Consider the following 14,227-nt stretch of genomic DNA (forward strand, 5'->3'; position numbering starts at 1 on the left):
CGGTCGACCGCGGCGGTCGACCGCCAGTCTGTCTGTAGTTCCTGCCTATTTTTCTGTAATTCTTCATCACCATCGTTACCATCAGTGACGGAGATATTTTTCCGTCGTTACCATCAGTGACGGGATATTTTCCCGTCGTTACCATTAATTACGGGGATATTTTCCTGTCGTTACCATTAGTTACGGGGATATTTTTCCATCGTTAAAGACTAATTAATGACGGTTGGATACCGTCGTAAAGTCTCCATAATGGGTAATTAGTAACCCATCAACGACGGTGCTTTCCCTTCGTTGATGAACAAAATACGATTTATAAAACCGTCATTGTAGACTACAAATTTCTAATATACATTAATAATAATTTTTCCATTCATAGGCAACTATCATATTATGAGAAAATAAAAATTTCATTCATTAATAACATCAATAAATAAAATTCCACCATCCTCAAATATTCAATAGTAATAACAATAGTTAATATCCTAATTGTTCCAAAGAAAAATACCTGAAACTATCTAAAACAAATTAAAATAAAAGTTTTGGGAAGACACATTCTTTCATCTCTAATCATCATCGAAAGAAGACTCGAGCTACCCCCCTCCTAATCTTGCATGGATAGCCTGAAAAATTAAAAAAAATCACATAATTAAGAAATATCAATTAAGCAAATATTATCTTATTAAGTAAAAATCATATTTTTTAGTGCAAGTAATTAATCATAAAAGTATATAAGAGATTTTACAAAAAATAATTACCTAGTCCTGCACATGTTCTCGAGTTTGAGGAGTCAATGAAGGTGATTGCCTAAAAAAAAGTTCTTGCATAGCTTTCACTTGTGACTCCAACTCAGACATCATTTATTATTGTTGCTCCTGCTCATCTAAGCGTTGTTGAAGTATCTGGTTCTTTCTCTTTTCTTCTATAACCCGTGCTTCCAGATCAGATTGACTAGGGAGCGGTCCTCTCAAATCTTTCAAAGTAGTTCCTGCATAGATTTGACATCTGTGTCTATGTAATGTAGTAGATAACAACGGATAATATAGACTATCAATTTTGTTCTTATGCCATGAATTAAATCAAACTACCTGCATCTGCTTTTGAATGTAGATTACCTCAAGCTCAAAATCTATCAAAAAAGAAGGATCCCAAAATATGTGGTGCAAAGTATTTTATTTTTCTGAAACATCACCTTTTATGCCTTACAACATTCGTGAAAATTCAAGTTGTTTATTATCATTATTTCCTGAAACCTCCATCACGTGATGTTCTTTCCTTATCTGACTTTTTGAATAATCGAGCAAAATAACTTTAGAAGGATCATCCTCATGGAAGCATGTCTAAGAACCTTGCTATAATGCATCAACAAACAAGTTAAAGAACAAGAGAACATACTCAACTCCTTTTGATCGTCTCGAGTTTCGATCCATGATCAGCCGCACGTCTCTAACCTGGAAGCCATAAAGTAATTGTTTGTAAATCTGACATTATTAATGAAGTAATACTTGTACAGTTTGCAGCGTAAAAATGCATTGACATGCTTACTACACATAACACCACCCTAAGGACTGCACCCAATATGGTGAGCAATCAGACTTCCAATTATTTTCACACTCACCAAATAAAAGAATGTTGAGCCACAAAAAAGTCATTATAATAGGCCTCATTGAAGGCAATAAAAGAATGTTGAGCCACAAAAAAGTCATTATAATAGGCCTCATTGAAGGCACAGGAGCATTTACTGCAATAAGAAGCAAGTGTATCTAAAAAAGTCATTATAATAGGCCTCATTGAAGGCACAGGAGCATTTACTGCAATAAGAAGCAAGTGTATCTAAATGTATGTACTGAAGATATTGAAATAGCGAATTGCTTACCAAAAGCTTTAATCCTAATAAGATAACAAGTTACGAATTGCCTACCGTAGCCTCATTCGCCTTGAAGCCGCACCTCAACATAGCCCTAAACAGCCCCTATCGCCTCGTCACACTGCCCGTGCTTCGCGTACCCACCGATCAATGAGGAGTGCAGCCAGCGGTGAAGGAGCGGTGAAAGGTCTAAATTAAGAGATATATGCAAGAAGCTGTAGACTAAACAATTATTTGTACAGCAAAATATGATTTTGGCAGTTGGTGATGACCGAGGAGATATTCCTTTATGGTCATGAAAGGGGAAAAAACAATTTACATAGCCATTCCAGAAAAATTTTCTTGAATGTCTATGTTGTTGTTATTGGATGAAACGCTGTTGCCATTTGTTACAGCAATCAAGCAGGTAGCTAATTCAAGAACAGATGCAAAATTATAGTTATCATCATTAACTGTATTAAAGAGTTGAAGGATTTAGCAATTACAAGCCCCTTGCATACAATCTTAACAGACATCCTATTTGAGTAAAAAAGATCGATTTTTATGCACAACAAGGTATTGCGAGCGTTCATAATAAAAACTTAGTACTTTGTTGATTATCAGATAGGAAAGGAGTATCAGTCATTATGACCATGATCCTAACCATCACTAATAGAATCCAAGAGATTCTCTTACTCCTACATGGTCCATTTCAATATTGAATCAACCAATTACTAAACTTTAACTGGAATTTTGCACAAGGAAAGCTTTACCCTAACCCCTATAATAATACCATACTATACTGGAATTCCAAGATAATCCATGAAAAGCCAGTATTTATCCTGAGAAGTGAATACTTGCGAAGACGACTGTATTGGAATCTCAAGATAACACAGACCCATTTCAGAGTTCAATAAACAATCTCAAAAGAGCACAAATTTCGGCAGCATTTATATCCAATTTGTTTTAAAAAAAACAGAGTATGCTAATTGTCATTCAAATAATCTCAATTCTAATTCAAATCACTACATCCTCTTCCTTACATTTCACGTTGACTTCTTATATAAAGAGAAAAGCTCGAACCAATTAAAATGCAATAAGTATTAAAAGTAGAAGAAAAAGTACCAGGGCTCTTTTCTAGTTCTCCGTATCAAATCCAAATCCAAGAGGAACACAGAGCCCACGAGGATCACATGAAGAAGAATCAGCAACACTTTCACACCAAGCTTAGATCTTTTCCCTAAAATAACAAAAAATTACGAAAAAGGGACAATCAGACCAAATCGGACCAAAATGAGGCCAAACAATCTAGAAAAAAAATTAGGGCACCGGAATCAGCGAGGCAGGGGATGAGGCGACAGAAGTTATCGGCGATCTCATTGCAGGCGTCTCGAACGGGAGCGCATTGGTTGCCCCCCGGCCCTGGGTTGCCCCAGCCCCGAGGCTTGGTGGGCTTACCCCAGGGCCGACCCTGATTGAGGACGACGTGGGGGAGAAAGAGTTTTGGAGGCAGGGATGATAAAGTGAACGACAGATTTTTTTTAACTAGGGTTTAATTGATTATTATTGTGGTTAGAGGATGATTAGGAGTTAAGGGGTTTGTAAAATTCGGGCTTCGGGTTTGGTTGTGGAATTTGTTTATAGCAATAGGTTAATTTTAGTCAAATTATGATTAGGAGTCTCATCAATGAAGGTAATGGGCCCCTTCGTTTTTAAAGAGACCCAATAATGACGGTATTAGGATCAAATCAACGAAGGGATTAGAAATCCGTTATCCCATATCATATTATTTCTCTAATAATTGTAATCACTCTACGAAGGGATTAAAACCCGTCGTTATTGTATGCACATTAATGACGGTCAACTGGTCCCTTCACTAATTTTACGAAGGGATTAAAACCCGTCGTTATTGTATGCACATTAATGACGGTCAACTGGTCCCTTCACTAATTTTGGTCGTTAAATACCAGATTTCTTGTAGTGTTGCACATTAATGACGGTCAACTGGTCCCTTCACTAATTTTGGTCGTTAAATACCAGATTTCTTGTAGTGTTCATATCGAATGTACGTGACGAGTCACGTGACTATTTGGCCAGAATTTTGGTTCTAGCAAAAAAGAAAAGGCTATTTGACACTATGACCTATAAAATATATCATATTTGTTATCGAAGTAAGATAATATATCAATCTATCACATAGTTTAACAAAATATATCAATTTGATAATTTTTCCGTTCTATAAGAGGCACATATATTTTCATTTGTTTATCTTTTCTAGGTTTATGAGGTTGACTAATGATTAGGTAACATTACTCATTTCATCTGGCCGTCATAGTAGAACAACTATTGTTCAAGAGTGCTGTCACAGGGACCCCAAAATAGAGGACCCTGCATTGGACATGTGAGGTGTCGTCTCTCTGTCCCGTGATGCACTGTTTATGAACAGTGCATCACGAGACAGGGAGGCGACACCTCTCCTGTCCCACTCGGGATCCTCTATTTTGAGGTCCCTGAGGCATTTTCATTGTTCAAACATAAAAGCCAACGAGTTCGGTGATTGGAGGGTTAAGACATATGTTTTGTCTCTTAAACTTACTGGATTCATCTTTCTCTAGCATAATTTTCTAGAGTACCTACTTATATTTGATCTGAGTCACCTAAAGATAATTATCTACTCTAATTAACGTCTATCTATAAAAAGTTGGGGATATAACTCAAATGGTAGAGTGTTTTCTCTGCCAAGAACCGTATGATCGAGGAATGATACTTCACATCTCCATTTTTTCTAGTGAATAATTTTAAATAAAGTTATATGTTAATTTAATTAACATTTATTAAAATAAAATTGGAGATGTAGCTCAAATGGTAGAGTATTCTCTCTACGAAGAAAGTTACAAGGATCGATACCTCGCATCTCCATTTTATTCTAGTGAATAATTATAAATAAAATTACCTATTTATTATAAGTAACATCTATTAAAATAAAGTAGGGTATGTAGCTCATATGGTAGAGTATTCTCTTTGCGGAGAAAGGTACGAGGATCAGCACCTCACATCTCCATCTTTTTTGTGAATAATTATAAATAAAGTTATCTGTTTACTTTAATTAACATCTATCTAAACAAAGTTAGGATGTAGCTCAAATGGTAGAGTTTGCTCTTCTCAAAGAAATGAGCGAGGATCGATACTAAGCATATCCTTTTTTTGTGAGTAATATAAATAAGGTTATCTATTTACTTTAATTAACATCTATCAAAATAAGGTAGGAGATGAGTCACCTAAAGAAAATTATTTAGTATAATTAACATATATCTAAATTAAATTGGGGATGTAACTGAAATAGTAGAGTGTTCTCTCTGCAGAGAACGATACGATGATTGATACGTTGTATCTCCATTTTTTTCTAGTAAATAATTATAAATAAAATTACATATCTACTATAAGGTTTTTTTTCGATATATACCCCCAAATCATAGCTAGTTTTAAATTTGCCCCTCAAATCTTTATAATTCAAATTACTTCTATAGCCCTATGTAATTGTTTCTGAAAGAAAAATCATTAAAACTAAAATTGAGCACATTAATAATAATAAACCCAACCCATTATAAACTTAAAAAAAATCAAACTCAGATCGTGTGCTTCCTTTCCTTCCCTCGCGTTTGTGTCTTCTGCTGGCTCAGCAAAATAACCCGGACCCAATATTCCCGGCTAACGACGACGCATCAGGGATTCAAGCAAAGAGGGAAAAGAATGACTATTTCTTCAACAGTTTACAGTTTGTGGAAGGAGCGCAATGCCAATGTTTTCAAACAAAAAGTCAAAAGTATGGATCAAATCATCAGGGAGATTAAAATTGATATATTGTCTATCATCCTCAATAGTTCTTTTCCAGCCGAAAAGAAGGATTGGCTTCTCTCTTTGTGAAGTCAATCATATGTGTTTAGCTGGTTGAGTTTCTTTATACTATGTTGATTTTGGTTTTTTTTTATTAGTTTTGCTTAGATTTGAGTATCTTGATGTACATAATTTTCACATTTTGATAAATGATAAAAAAATTTCATTGACAAAAAAAAACGACGACTAATCGTCAGAGAAGCAAAGACAAAGATATCACTATCTTCTCGTGAATTATTGCCTTCTTCTCACATATCTCCATTTCCAATATATAATTTCAACCATGGGTCTAAATGAATTTTTAAAGAGATTACTATTGGTGTCAATGGCTTTGATTGTCTAACATCAGCTCATTTCTGGGGCTAAATTCACTTACTTCTCATTGTAAATTTCTGATGTAACTCACATTATTGCTTTTTGGGGAAAAAATTGTGGATAGTTAATGTTTTATCAATTGCATCGAAATCTCTCTAAGCGATTGATGTCAATTGTGTACGCAGAAGAAATTTATTATCATTTAATTGTTAAATTAAGATAACTGTTTTGGTTTCGTCGAAATTGGACTCAAGGTATTTGCCAAAGCGTGTGCAATGTAGATTAGTCACCAACCAAATTTCGCCGGCTACGGACGTCTTGCTGTTGACCGCGTGTAACTCATGGCATGGGGTTTGTTTTCCCGAAAGAAAAAAAGCACCAAAGCATTGGCCGAAGGAAGGGAGTTAGATGAAGGGAAGAGATCATACATAATTGGGGGTTTATGTTTTAAGACGTATCTGGTTTAATACAGGTTTGGATTTAAGCTGAAATGGAATTTTTTTTTGTTCCCCTTCTTCTAATATGCTATCTTTAAAATAATTAAGCAAGGTTAAAGAGGACAATTTGTCCCTTAAAAGGTGTAAAACTTACCGGATGTTAACTTGGGGGCACTACAATAAAAGTTGTAAATTATGATACATTTTTTGTCTCTACGTGAGACATTTTTGTATCGCACAAATAGAGCGCGACACATATCAAAAGTATGGTTAGAACATGTGTGGAGAGCGTTTTTCTACACATGTGCGAATGTGTCGTAAAACTCACGACAAATATATATGTCGAAAGTGGTGACAAATACATGTGCCACAAAACTCTTGACACATTCATGTGCCAAGAGTGGTGACACATAATTATGTTTAGACCATGAAAATATAAAGAGTATAACCAGTTAACACTACATCTTCCCAGAAGGTCAGCCATTTTAAGATTAATCTCATCAAAGCATGCTTAACAATAAAGTTTTTTGAGCACTTTGGCGGTCTGTTTTTTGGCGCACTTTAGCAGGCGAATCTCTCCTTGCTATCGTGCTCCTCCGCCTGGTTTTCTATGGCGAAGAAGAAGAAATCTAGTAGCAATGGAGTCCAAAATAGAGAGCTGAGGGATTCTATCTTCCTTTATCCTTCAGTTTCTTCGTCGCTGGGAGCTGGATCTTCCTCCTCCAGAGATGAGGTTGAATGTAATAAAACAGTGATTCCTCAGATGGAAATGGAGAGCACTGGACCTAAAGGAGCAAGGAAGAAGATGTTGATGGAGGAAATCTTAGCAAAATCAAATCCATTAACTGATCCTCAAACTCCCAGGCTAAACTCTGGTAAGCTGATTTCTCGTCAGCTAGGTAAATCTCCAAACTCCTCTCTATGGTCTGATGAGATTGAAGAAGATTTAGATCCTGATCTGATTGATCATAATATCCATCATAATCAAAATGGATGTTTGAACTCTAATGTGATTGAAAATGATTCAAATCTTATGGTTGATCCTCCTCAAGTTGTTAGATCTGAAAACGCTGATGATCTGGTTTCAGTTGTTGTAGAGACTGGTAGTGACTCTGAAATGGAAAAACAAAAGGCTGATGCAAATTTGGAAAATAAAGCTCCAGAAAATAAAAAAACATTTGCTAGTCTATTTGCTGACAACAGGAAACATGGTAATGGATTAGAACTGAACTTTATCAAACCATCTCAAGCTAATGCTGTTTCTTTCTCTATGGATGAATGGAAGGAAGGTGAGGATTATTGGAAATTTGCACTGATAGGGCATGTCATTGGTTTGAACGTTAAATTCAAATCTATGGAAACCTATGTCAATAAAATTTGGGGGAAATTCTCTATACCTAAAGTCCTTTTAATAAGACAAGGATTATTTCTCTTTGAGTTTCAATCAGAGCATCAAATGAATGAGATTCTAGAGGCTGGACCATGGTTCTTTGGATCAAGACCTTTTGTTTTAAAACATTGGTCTCTTGATACTGAAATTGAGAAAATTCAAGACTATAATTATCCTATGTGCATTCAGTTGCCAAATCTGAAATTGAATTTATGGAGCTCCTCTGGTATCAGTAAGATTGCTAGTACTGTTGGTATTTCTATTACTACAGATAAGCTGCCTGTCACAAGAGAGAGATTATCTTATGCTAGAGTTTTGGTTGAAATTAAATTACCTCTAAAAGAACCTCTCCCTGATCAGATTGTTGTCCAAGGGCCTGATGGGAAGTGCTATAACCAAAAGATAGTGTATGAACTCAAACAAAGATGGTGTACAAATTGTAATATAGTTGGGCATATGACTGAGAAATGTAGAAGGCAAATTTTGAAAAAAGTGTGGGTTCCTAAGCAACAGGTAACAAGTGCACTAGCTCCGGATGAACATGCTAATAATATACAGGAGAAGGCTAAGGGTTCTGTAAAGGAAGTACATACTCAAACTATTAATGAGCAAATACAAGAGCCTATTACAACTCAAGATTCTGTTGGTAAAGTAAATGGTAATTCTGGAAAGAATCTGCCTCATAAACATGCACCAACAGTAACCAGCTCTGGGGAAGTTTCTGTGCATGCTTCCAGATATATGGGTTTAGCAAATATTACCTCCCCTACTGTTAATGTCTCTGGTTTTTCAAGTGTTAATAGGGCAAATGCTGCTAAAAGGGTTAATATTGGAGACAAGGCAAACCTGGCATCTTCCTATATTCAGGCATCTTAATTCTCTCTATTGAACTGTCAGGTACATGATCTTGATCCTTCTAACTTGGACAGAGGTGGCTTATCCCAATAATGCAACTTGCCATTTGGAATATTAGAGGATTGAATAAATCCTCAAAACACATGATTGTGAAACAATTTGTTCATGATTTCCATCTTTCTTTCATAGCTCTATTAGAAACTAAAGTTGCAGGCAATAAAATGCAATGGATTGCAAGGAGAATGGTAAAAAATTGGAGTTGGTACTCTAACTCTCAGCAAGCAAATAAGGGAAGAATTTGGATTCTGTGGGATAATGACATGCTCTCCATTCAATGTATATCAACTTCTGATCAGTTAATATCATGTTATGTCAATTCCAAGGATGGCAAGTTATCATGCATTATTACTGTGGTTTATGCTATGAATAATCTGGAAGATAGAAAGAAGCTTTGGCATGATCTAATTTCTTTCAAGGAAAATGTTACATGTCCATGGATCATTGGGGGTGATTTTAATGCAATAATCAGCAATGAAGAAAAGCTAGGGGGTACTCCTGTCTCTGACTATGATACTGAAGACTTCATAAATTTTATCTCTACATGTCAATTGACTCATTTGAAGACTACTGGCTGCTTTTTCACATGGAACAACAAACAAGGGGCTGATTCTAGAATTTGGAGTAGACTAGATAGAGTATTAATTAATGATGAATGGATCCAGTCTTACACCTCCAGTCAAGTGGATTATCTGGCTCCAAACTGCTCTGATCATTCCCCAGGTCTCATTACAATTGGAGAAGATGACTTTAAAGGTAAAAGACCATTCAAATTTTTTAGTATGTGGATAAATCATCATGATTTTATAATTCCCTGGTTCTTCCAGTTTCTAGAAAGGAGAAAAAAAATGCAGTTTTCTCTATGTCAAGTGAAAGAGCCCCAGGACCTGATGGTTATAATGCCTCCTTTTTCAAAGCTGCTTGGGAAATTATCAGTGAAGATGTTTATCTAGCTGTTGAGGAATTCTTCAAGTCTGGTAAACTTCTTGGAACTTTCAACTCTACATCTATTACATTGGTACCAAAGATACACAATCCTAAAACACCTTCAGACTTTAGGCCAATCTCCTGCTGCAACTATGTATATAACATAATTTCAAAAATTATTGCTAGCAGAATACAAGAAGTTTTGGGTTTGTTGATTGGTGAAGGGCAAAGTGCTTTCATCAGAGGTAGAAGTATCTCTAGTAACATATTATTGGCACATGAACTGGTAAAGCATTATGGCAGAAAACAGACATCTCCTAGAGCTACTCTAAACATTGATCTAAGGAAAGCATTTGATACTATTAGCTGGAGTTTCATTGAATCCATGCTATCTGGGCTGGGGTTTCCTAACAGAATGATAATATGGATCATGGAGTGTATTACCTCTACAAAGTTCTCTCTTTCCTTGAATGGAACACTTCATGGATATTTTAGAGGAGCTAGAGGCCTGAGGCAAGGTGATCCCCTCTCTCCTTATCTTTTTGTTCTTGGAATGGAGTATTTGTCAAGAAGGTTAAACACTCTTAAAAATGACAGTTTATTCAAACATCATCCTAAATGTTTCAAGTTAAATATCACTCACCTCTTCTTTGCTGATGATTTGCTTCTATTTGGAGAAGCTGACATCTATTCCATTACAAAGCTATATGATTGTCTTCAGGAGTTCAGTCAAGTTTCTGGGTTAGAAGTTAACCCAAACAAATGCTCAAAGCTATATGATTGTCTTCAGGAGTTCAGTCAAGTTTCTGGGTTAGAAGTTAACCCAAACAAATGCTCTGTATATTTTAGTGGCATTGATGATAGATTAAAGCAGCAGATTTGGACTGTTTTGGATTTTCCTGAAGGGGTATTACCAGTTAGATACCTGGGAATGCCTTTAATCTCTAAAAGGCTATCCTCTCTAGATTGTTCCCCTCTGATCAATAAAATCAATGATCAGTTTCAAAGATGGCAGAAGAGCAAAAATCTTTCTTATGCTGGTAGATTGCAGCTGATTAAATCTGTTATCTTGGGGATTCAAATATTCTGGACAAGTAACTACATCCTACCTATTAAAATCCTAGAGAAAATTGACAGTTTATGTTCTAAGTTCCTTTGGAATCATAAAATGCATCTTGTGTCATGGGAGACTATTTGTAAAGATAAAAAATAGGGAGGTCTTGGAGTGTTTTCGGCAAAGAACTGGAATCTTGCAGCTGCTACTAAGCTTTTATGGCTGATACATTTAAAGAAAGATTTGTTGTGGATAAAGTGGGTTCATGAAAATTACCTGAAACAGAATAATATCTGGCAAGTTCAAGTGAGGGTGACAACTCATGGATGTGGAAACAACTTCTCAAGGTGAGAGATACTCTCATAAGTAAATTTGGGAATGTTTATAATCTGCATAATGCAATCAACAAATGCTGTTCTGGTGGCAAAATCATTATATCCTCTATTTACAAAGAAATTGCACAGCATTCTCCTAAGGTGCACTGGTCAGACACTGTCTGGGACAATTGGAATTTCCCCAAGCACTCTTTTATACTTTGGCTAGCTATTCATGCAAAGCTATTAACACAGGATATGTTATGTCATTTGGGAATACTGGACACAAATGTATGTGTCTTGTGTTCAAATCAGCGCAATGAAACCTGCCAGCATCTCCTTTTTGAATGTCAGTATTCTGTTGAGGCGTGGAACAATATGATGAACTGGCTGGAATACAAATGGAGGTCTTGTAGTTGGGAAAGTATCATCGACTGGTATAGCAACAAGCTAAGGGGAAAGGGGTTCATGAAGAAACTGAAGAGGCTAGCTTTATCTGCTACTGTGTATGCGATTTGGATTGAGAGGAATCAACGGATCTTCCAGCAAAAGTTTAGAGCTCCTGCAGTACTATTTCGAAATATCAAGATCTCTATACTTTCAAAAATCTTGAATGACAAAATCCATGTATACATAAAAGAGAAAATTGAGAGATTGTAATTTTTCTTACTAGTTGATTCCCAGATTTTGGTCTGGATGTTTTGATGTACATAAATTTTTTCATATTTGGGTAATGAATAAAATTGAATTCGTTGACCAAAAAAAAAATCTAATCATCATCATAATTAACATCTAAGATTTATTATTTAAGAGCATCAATATATCCTCTCACAATCCATGTTGACCTATTAGCTTTTTTCACTTATATTTAATTGTATATCTAATGACACAAATATGTGTCGTGATTTGCCACATTATTTTATTTGTGTCACTATTATTTAATTCTTTGTAAATAAAATAACACTTTTATATGTATCCTAAAATAAGCGTGGACATATACAACTTTTGTTGTAGTGGGGGAACATTTGGGGGATGGGTACGATTTGAGGGTAAATTTCAAATTATAATGATTTGAGTGGTGAATTACAAAATAGCTATGATTTGAGGGCTGTATATATAAAAAAAGCCTAATTATAATTAACTTCTATCAAAATAAAGTTGCGGATGTAGCTTAAATAATAAAGTAATTTCTCTTCGGAGAAAGGTATGAGGATCGATACCTCACATCTCCATTTTTTAATGAATAATTGTAAATAAAGTTACCTATTTTTGATAGATACCATGTATATCCAATTTTTTTTCCATGAATAATTGTAAGTGAAGTTATCTATTTTCTTTAATTAACATCTATCTAAGTAAAGTGGTGATGTACCTAAATTGTAGAGTCTTCTATTTGCAAAGAAAGGTACACAAGGATTGATACTTTGCATCTCCCTTTTTTTATGAATACTAGTGTTTACACACGTGCAATGCACGTGATTTAATACCATGATTAAGTATTTTTTGCAGTTTGTGCTCATTTTTTTCTTCAAACTCTTACATCCCGATTATTTTTTTATGTTTGTTTAAATGGGATACACCCAATTTAAATTTTCATGTTGATATTTGAATTGACAAAAAACAAATATAATTTAAAAATAATTTGAATATTCATATTATTTTTGACAGATATGAAACTAAGCTTTATTTGAGAAAGTATAGCATTGCAAAGTGAAAAATATTAAAATAGTGTTATACAAGGAAGGTGAATGTTTAAAACCAATATGGCAAAATGATTGATTTAAAGTATGTTAAAACGATGCAAAAGAGAATATGAAGTTTATTCCTAATCATTGATAGACTTCATAAAAAAATATAAATTAAAGATTAATGCTAACTCTAGTATACTTTTATATGATAAAAACATCCACATAAGAATATAAAAGTACTGAAAAAAATTCATGAAACTCCCTTCTAAAGATTCCTAATTTTACTCAAAATAATTAAACTATTCTATAAAATATTCATAAAATATTGTTTTTATTTCTTCTATTTTATTTTTTATTGAGTTAAGATCAATCCTTCTTCAGGTTTATCATTTATCATTTCTCGGACAATTCTAGAGTATTGTCTTCATCATCTTCATCATCTACATTAATTGTGACATCAGGCTAATTTTGTATTTTTTATGCTATTATATTTCCTGGGCTCGTTAATTTTTTATCATCTCATTTAACTTTACAAAGAAGTCAAATGTACTTATGATGTTCAACACAAACTGCTCAAAATATAGACTTTGATTTTTTTTTTCTATTTCAATGAGAATAAATATTAATTTCATATATATAAAATTCTTTGTGTTCCTAATTTATTACTTAAATAAATTAGAAGCTATCTCTTTATTTTCCTCTAAAATGAATTCTTTTGATATGCATCCAATAAGAATTTCGGTTATTTCAATAATATTACCTTTGCTATATCCCTGTAAAGATCTAAACTAAATACCTGCATTATTCATTACCAATTTCTCTTAGATTATAATATTAATATTTAATTTGAAGAACACAGTATGGAATTTATGAATACTTACTAATTTTTCTTATGTCTTCCATGGAGATTTTTTCTTTGATTAGGATAAAGTTATTAAATTATTTTTTAATGTAACTCATTCAGTGCTTCATTAATAGATATGTCTTATGTTAATGCCAATTCAAGTGATTCATTGACGTTTTCTGAATTTTAGATTTATTTCCATCACTTTCCCATTTGCAATGGAAATAACTCAATTCTTTTAAAGTTATCTCTAAATATTCTAATAGTTTCTCCATATGTAATTCCTTGTATTCTTTTACCCTATAAATATTATTAACGTCAAAGATTAAAGTTTCTAAATTAAAATCAATTAATGCTAAGGTATAATATTATAGTGTTTTATCATTTCTATGGATTTAAACATCTATCAATTAATGTTACGAATGTATTTTGGCTACCCCAACTTATTACTAAAATTATATGAAATTACTTTAATTTATATAGTGCCGATAATTTTTAATCTATAATATTTTTAAAAATTTTATCCATTAACCGGATGTTTTTAATCAATTCTTATTGTTTTTGTTTACCAGTATCAACTTAGACTATTCTTAGATGCTGAAAATGGAT

General features: G+C 34.0%; 1 protein-coding gene and 1 long non-coding RNA gene across 3 annotated transcripts; one reads left to right on the top strand and one right to left on the bottom strand.

Moving 5' to 3' along the window:
- On the bottom strand, window positions 419-3,378 carry LOC109836806. 2 transcript variants are annotated; one of them, XR_002246102.1, is made up of 5 exons: window positions 3,173-3,378; window positions 2,969-3,083; window positions 1,393-1,448; window positions 756-1,002; window positions 419-620 (listed from the first exon to the last, which is right to left on the bottom strand). It is a non-coding gene; the product is annotated as an uncharacterized LOC109836806 (long non-coding RNA). The 2 variants fall into 2 exon arrangements; XR_002246101.1 differs by having other exon boundaries at window positions 756-985; window positions 3,173-3,377.
- On the top strand, window positions 11,099-11,746 carry LOC109838283. The gene has a single exon (XM_020406739.1). The coding sequence runs from the start codon at window positions 11,099-11,101 to the stop codon at window positions 11,744-11,746; it is 648 nt and encodes a 215-aa protein (XP_020262328.1).

Source organism: Asparagus officinalis, chromosome 4, assembly GCF_001876935.1.
Source record: "Asparagus officinalis chromosome 4, Aspof.V1, whole genome shotgun sequence".
Classification (NCBI taxonomy): domain Eukaryota; kingdom Viridiplantae; phylum Streptophyta; class Magnoliopsida; order Asparagales; family Asparagaceae; genus Asparagus; species Asparagus officinalis.

Excerpts from the sequence above, each read along its gene's own strand:
- LOC109838283 (XM_020406739.1), top strand. The coding sequence starts at position 11,099 with ATGTGGAAACAACTTCTCAAGGTGAGAGATACTCTCATAAGTAAATTT.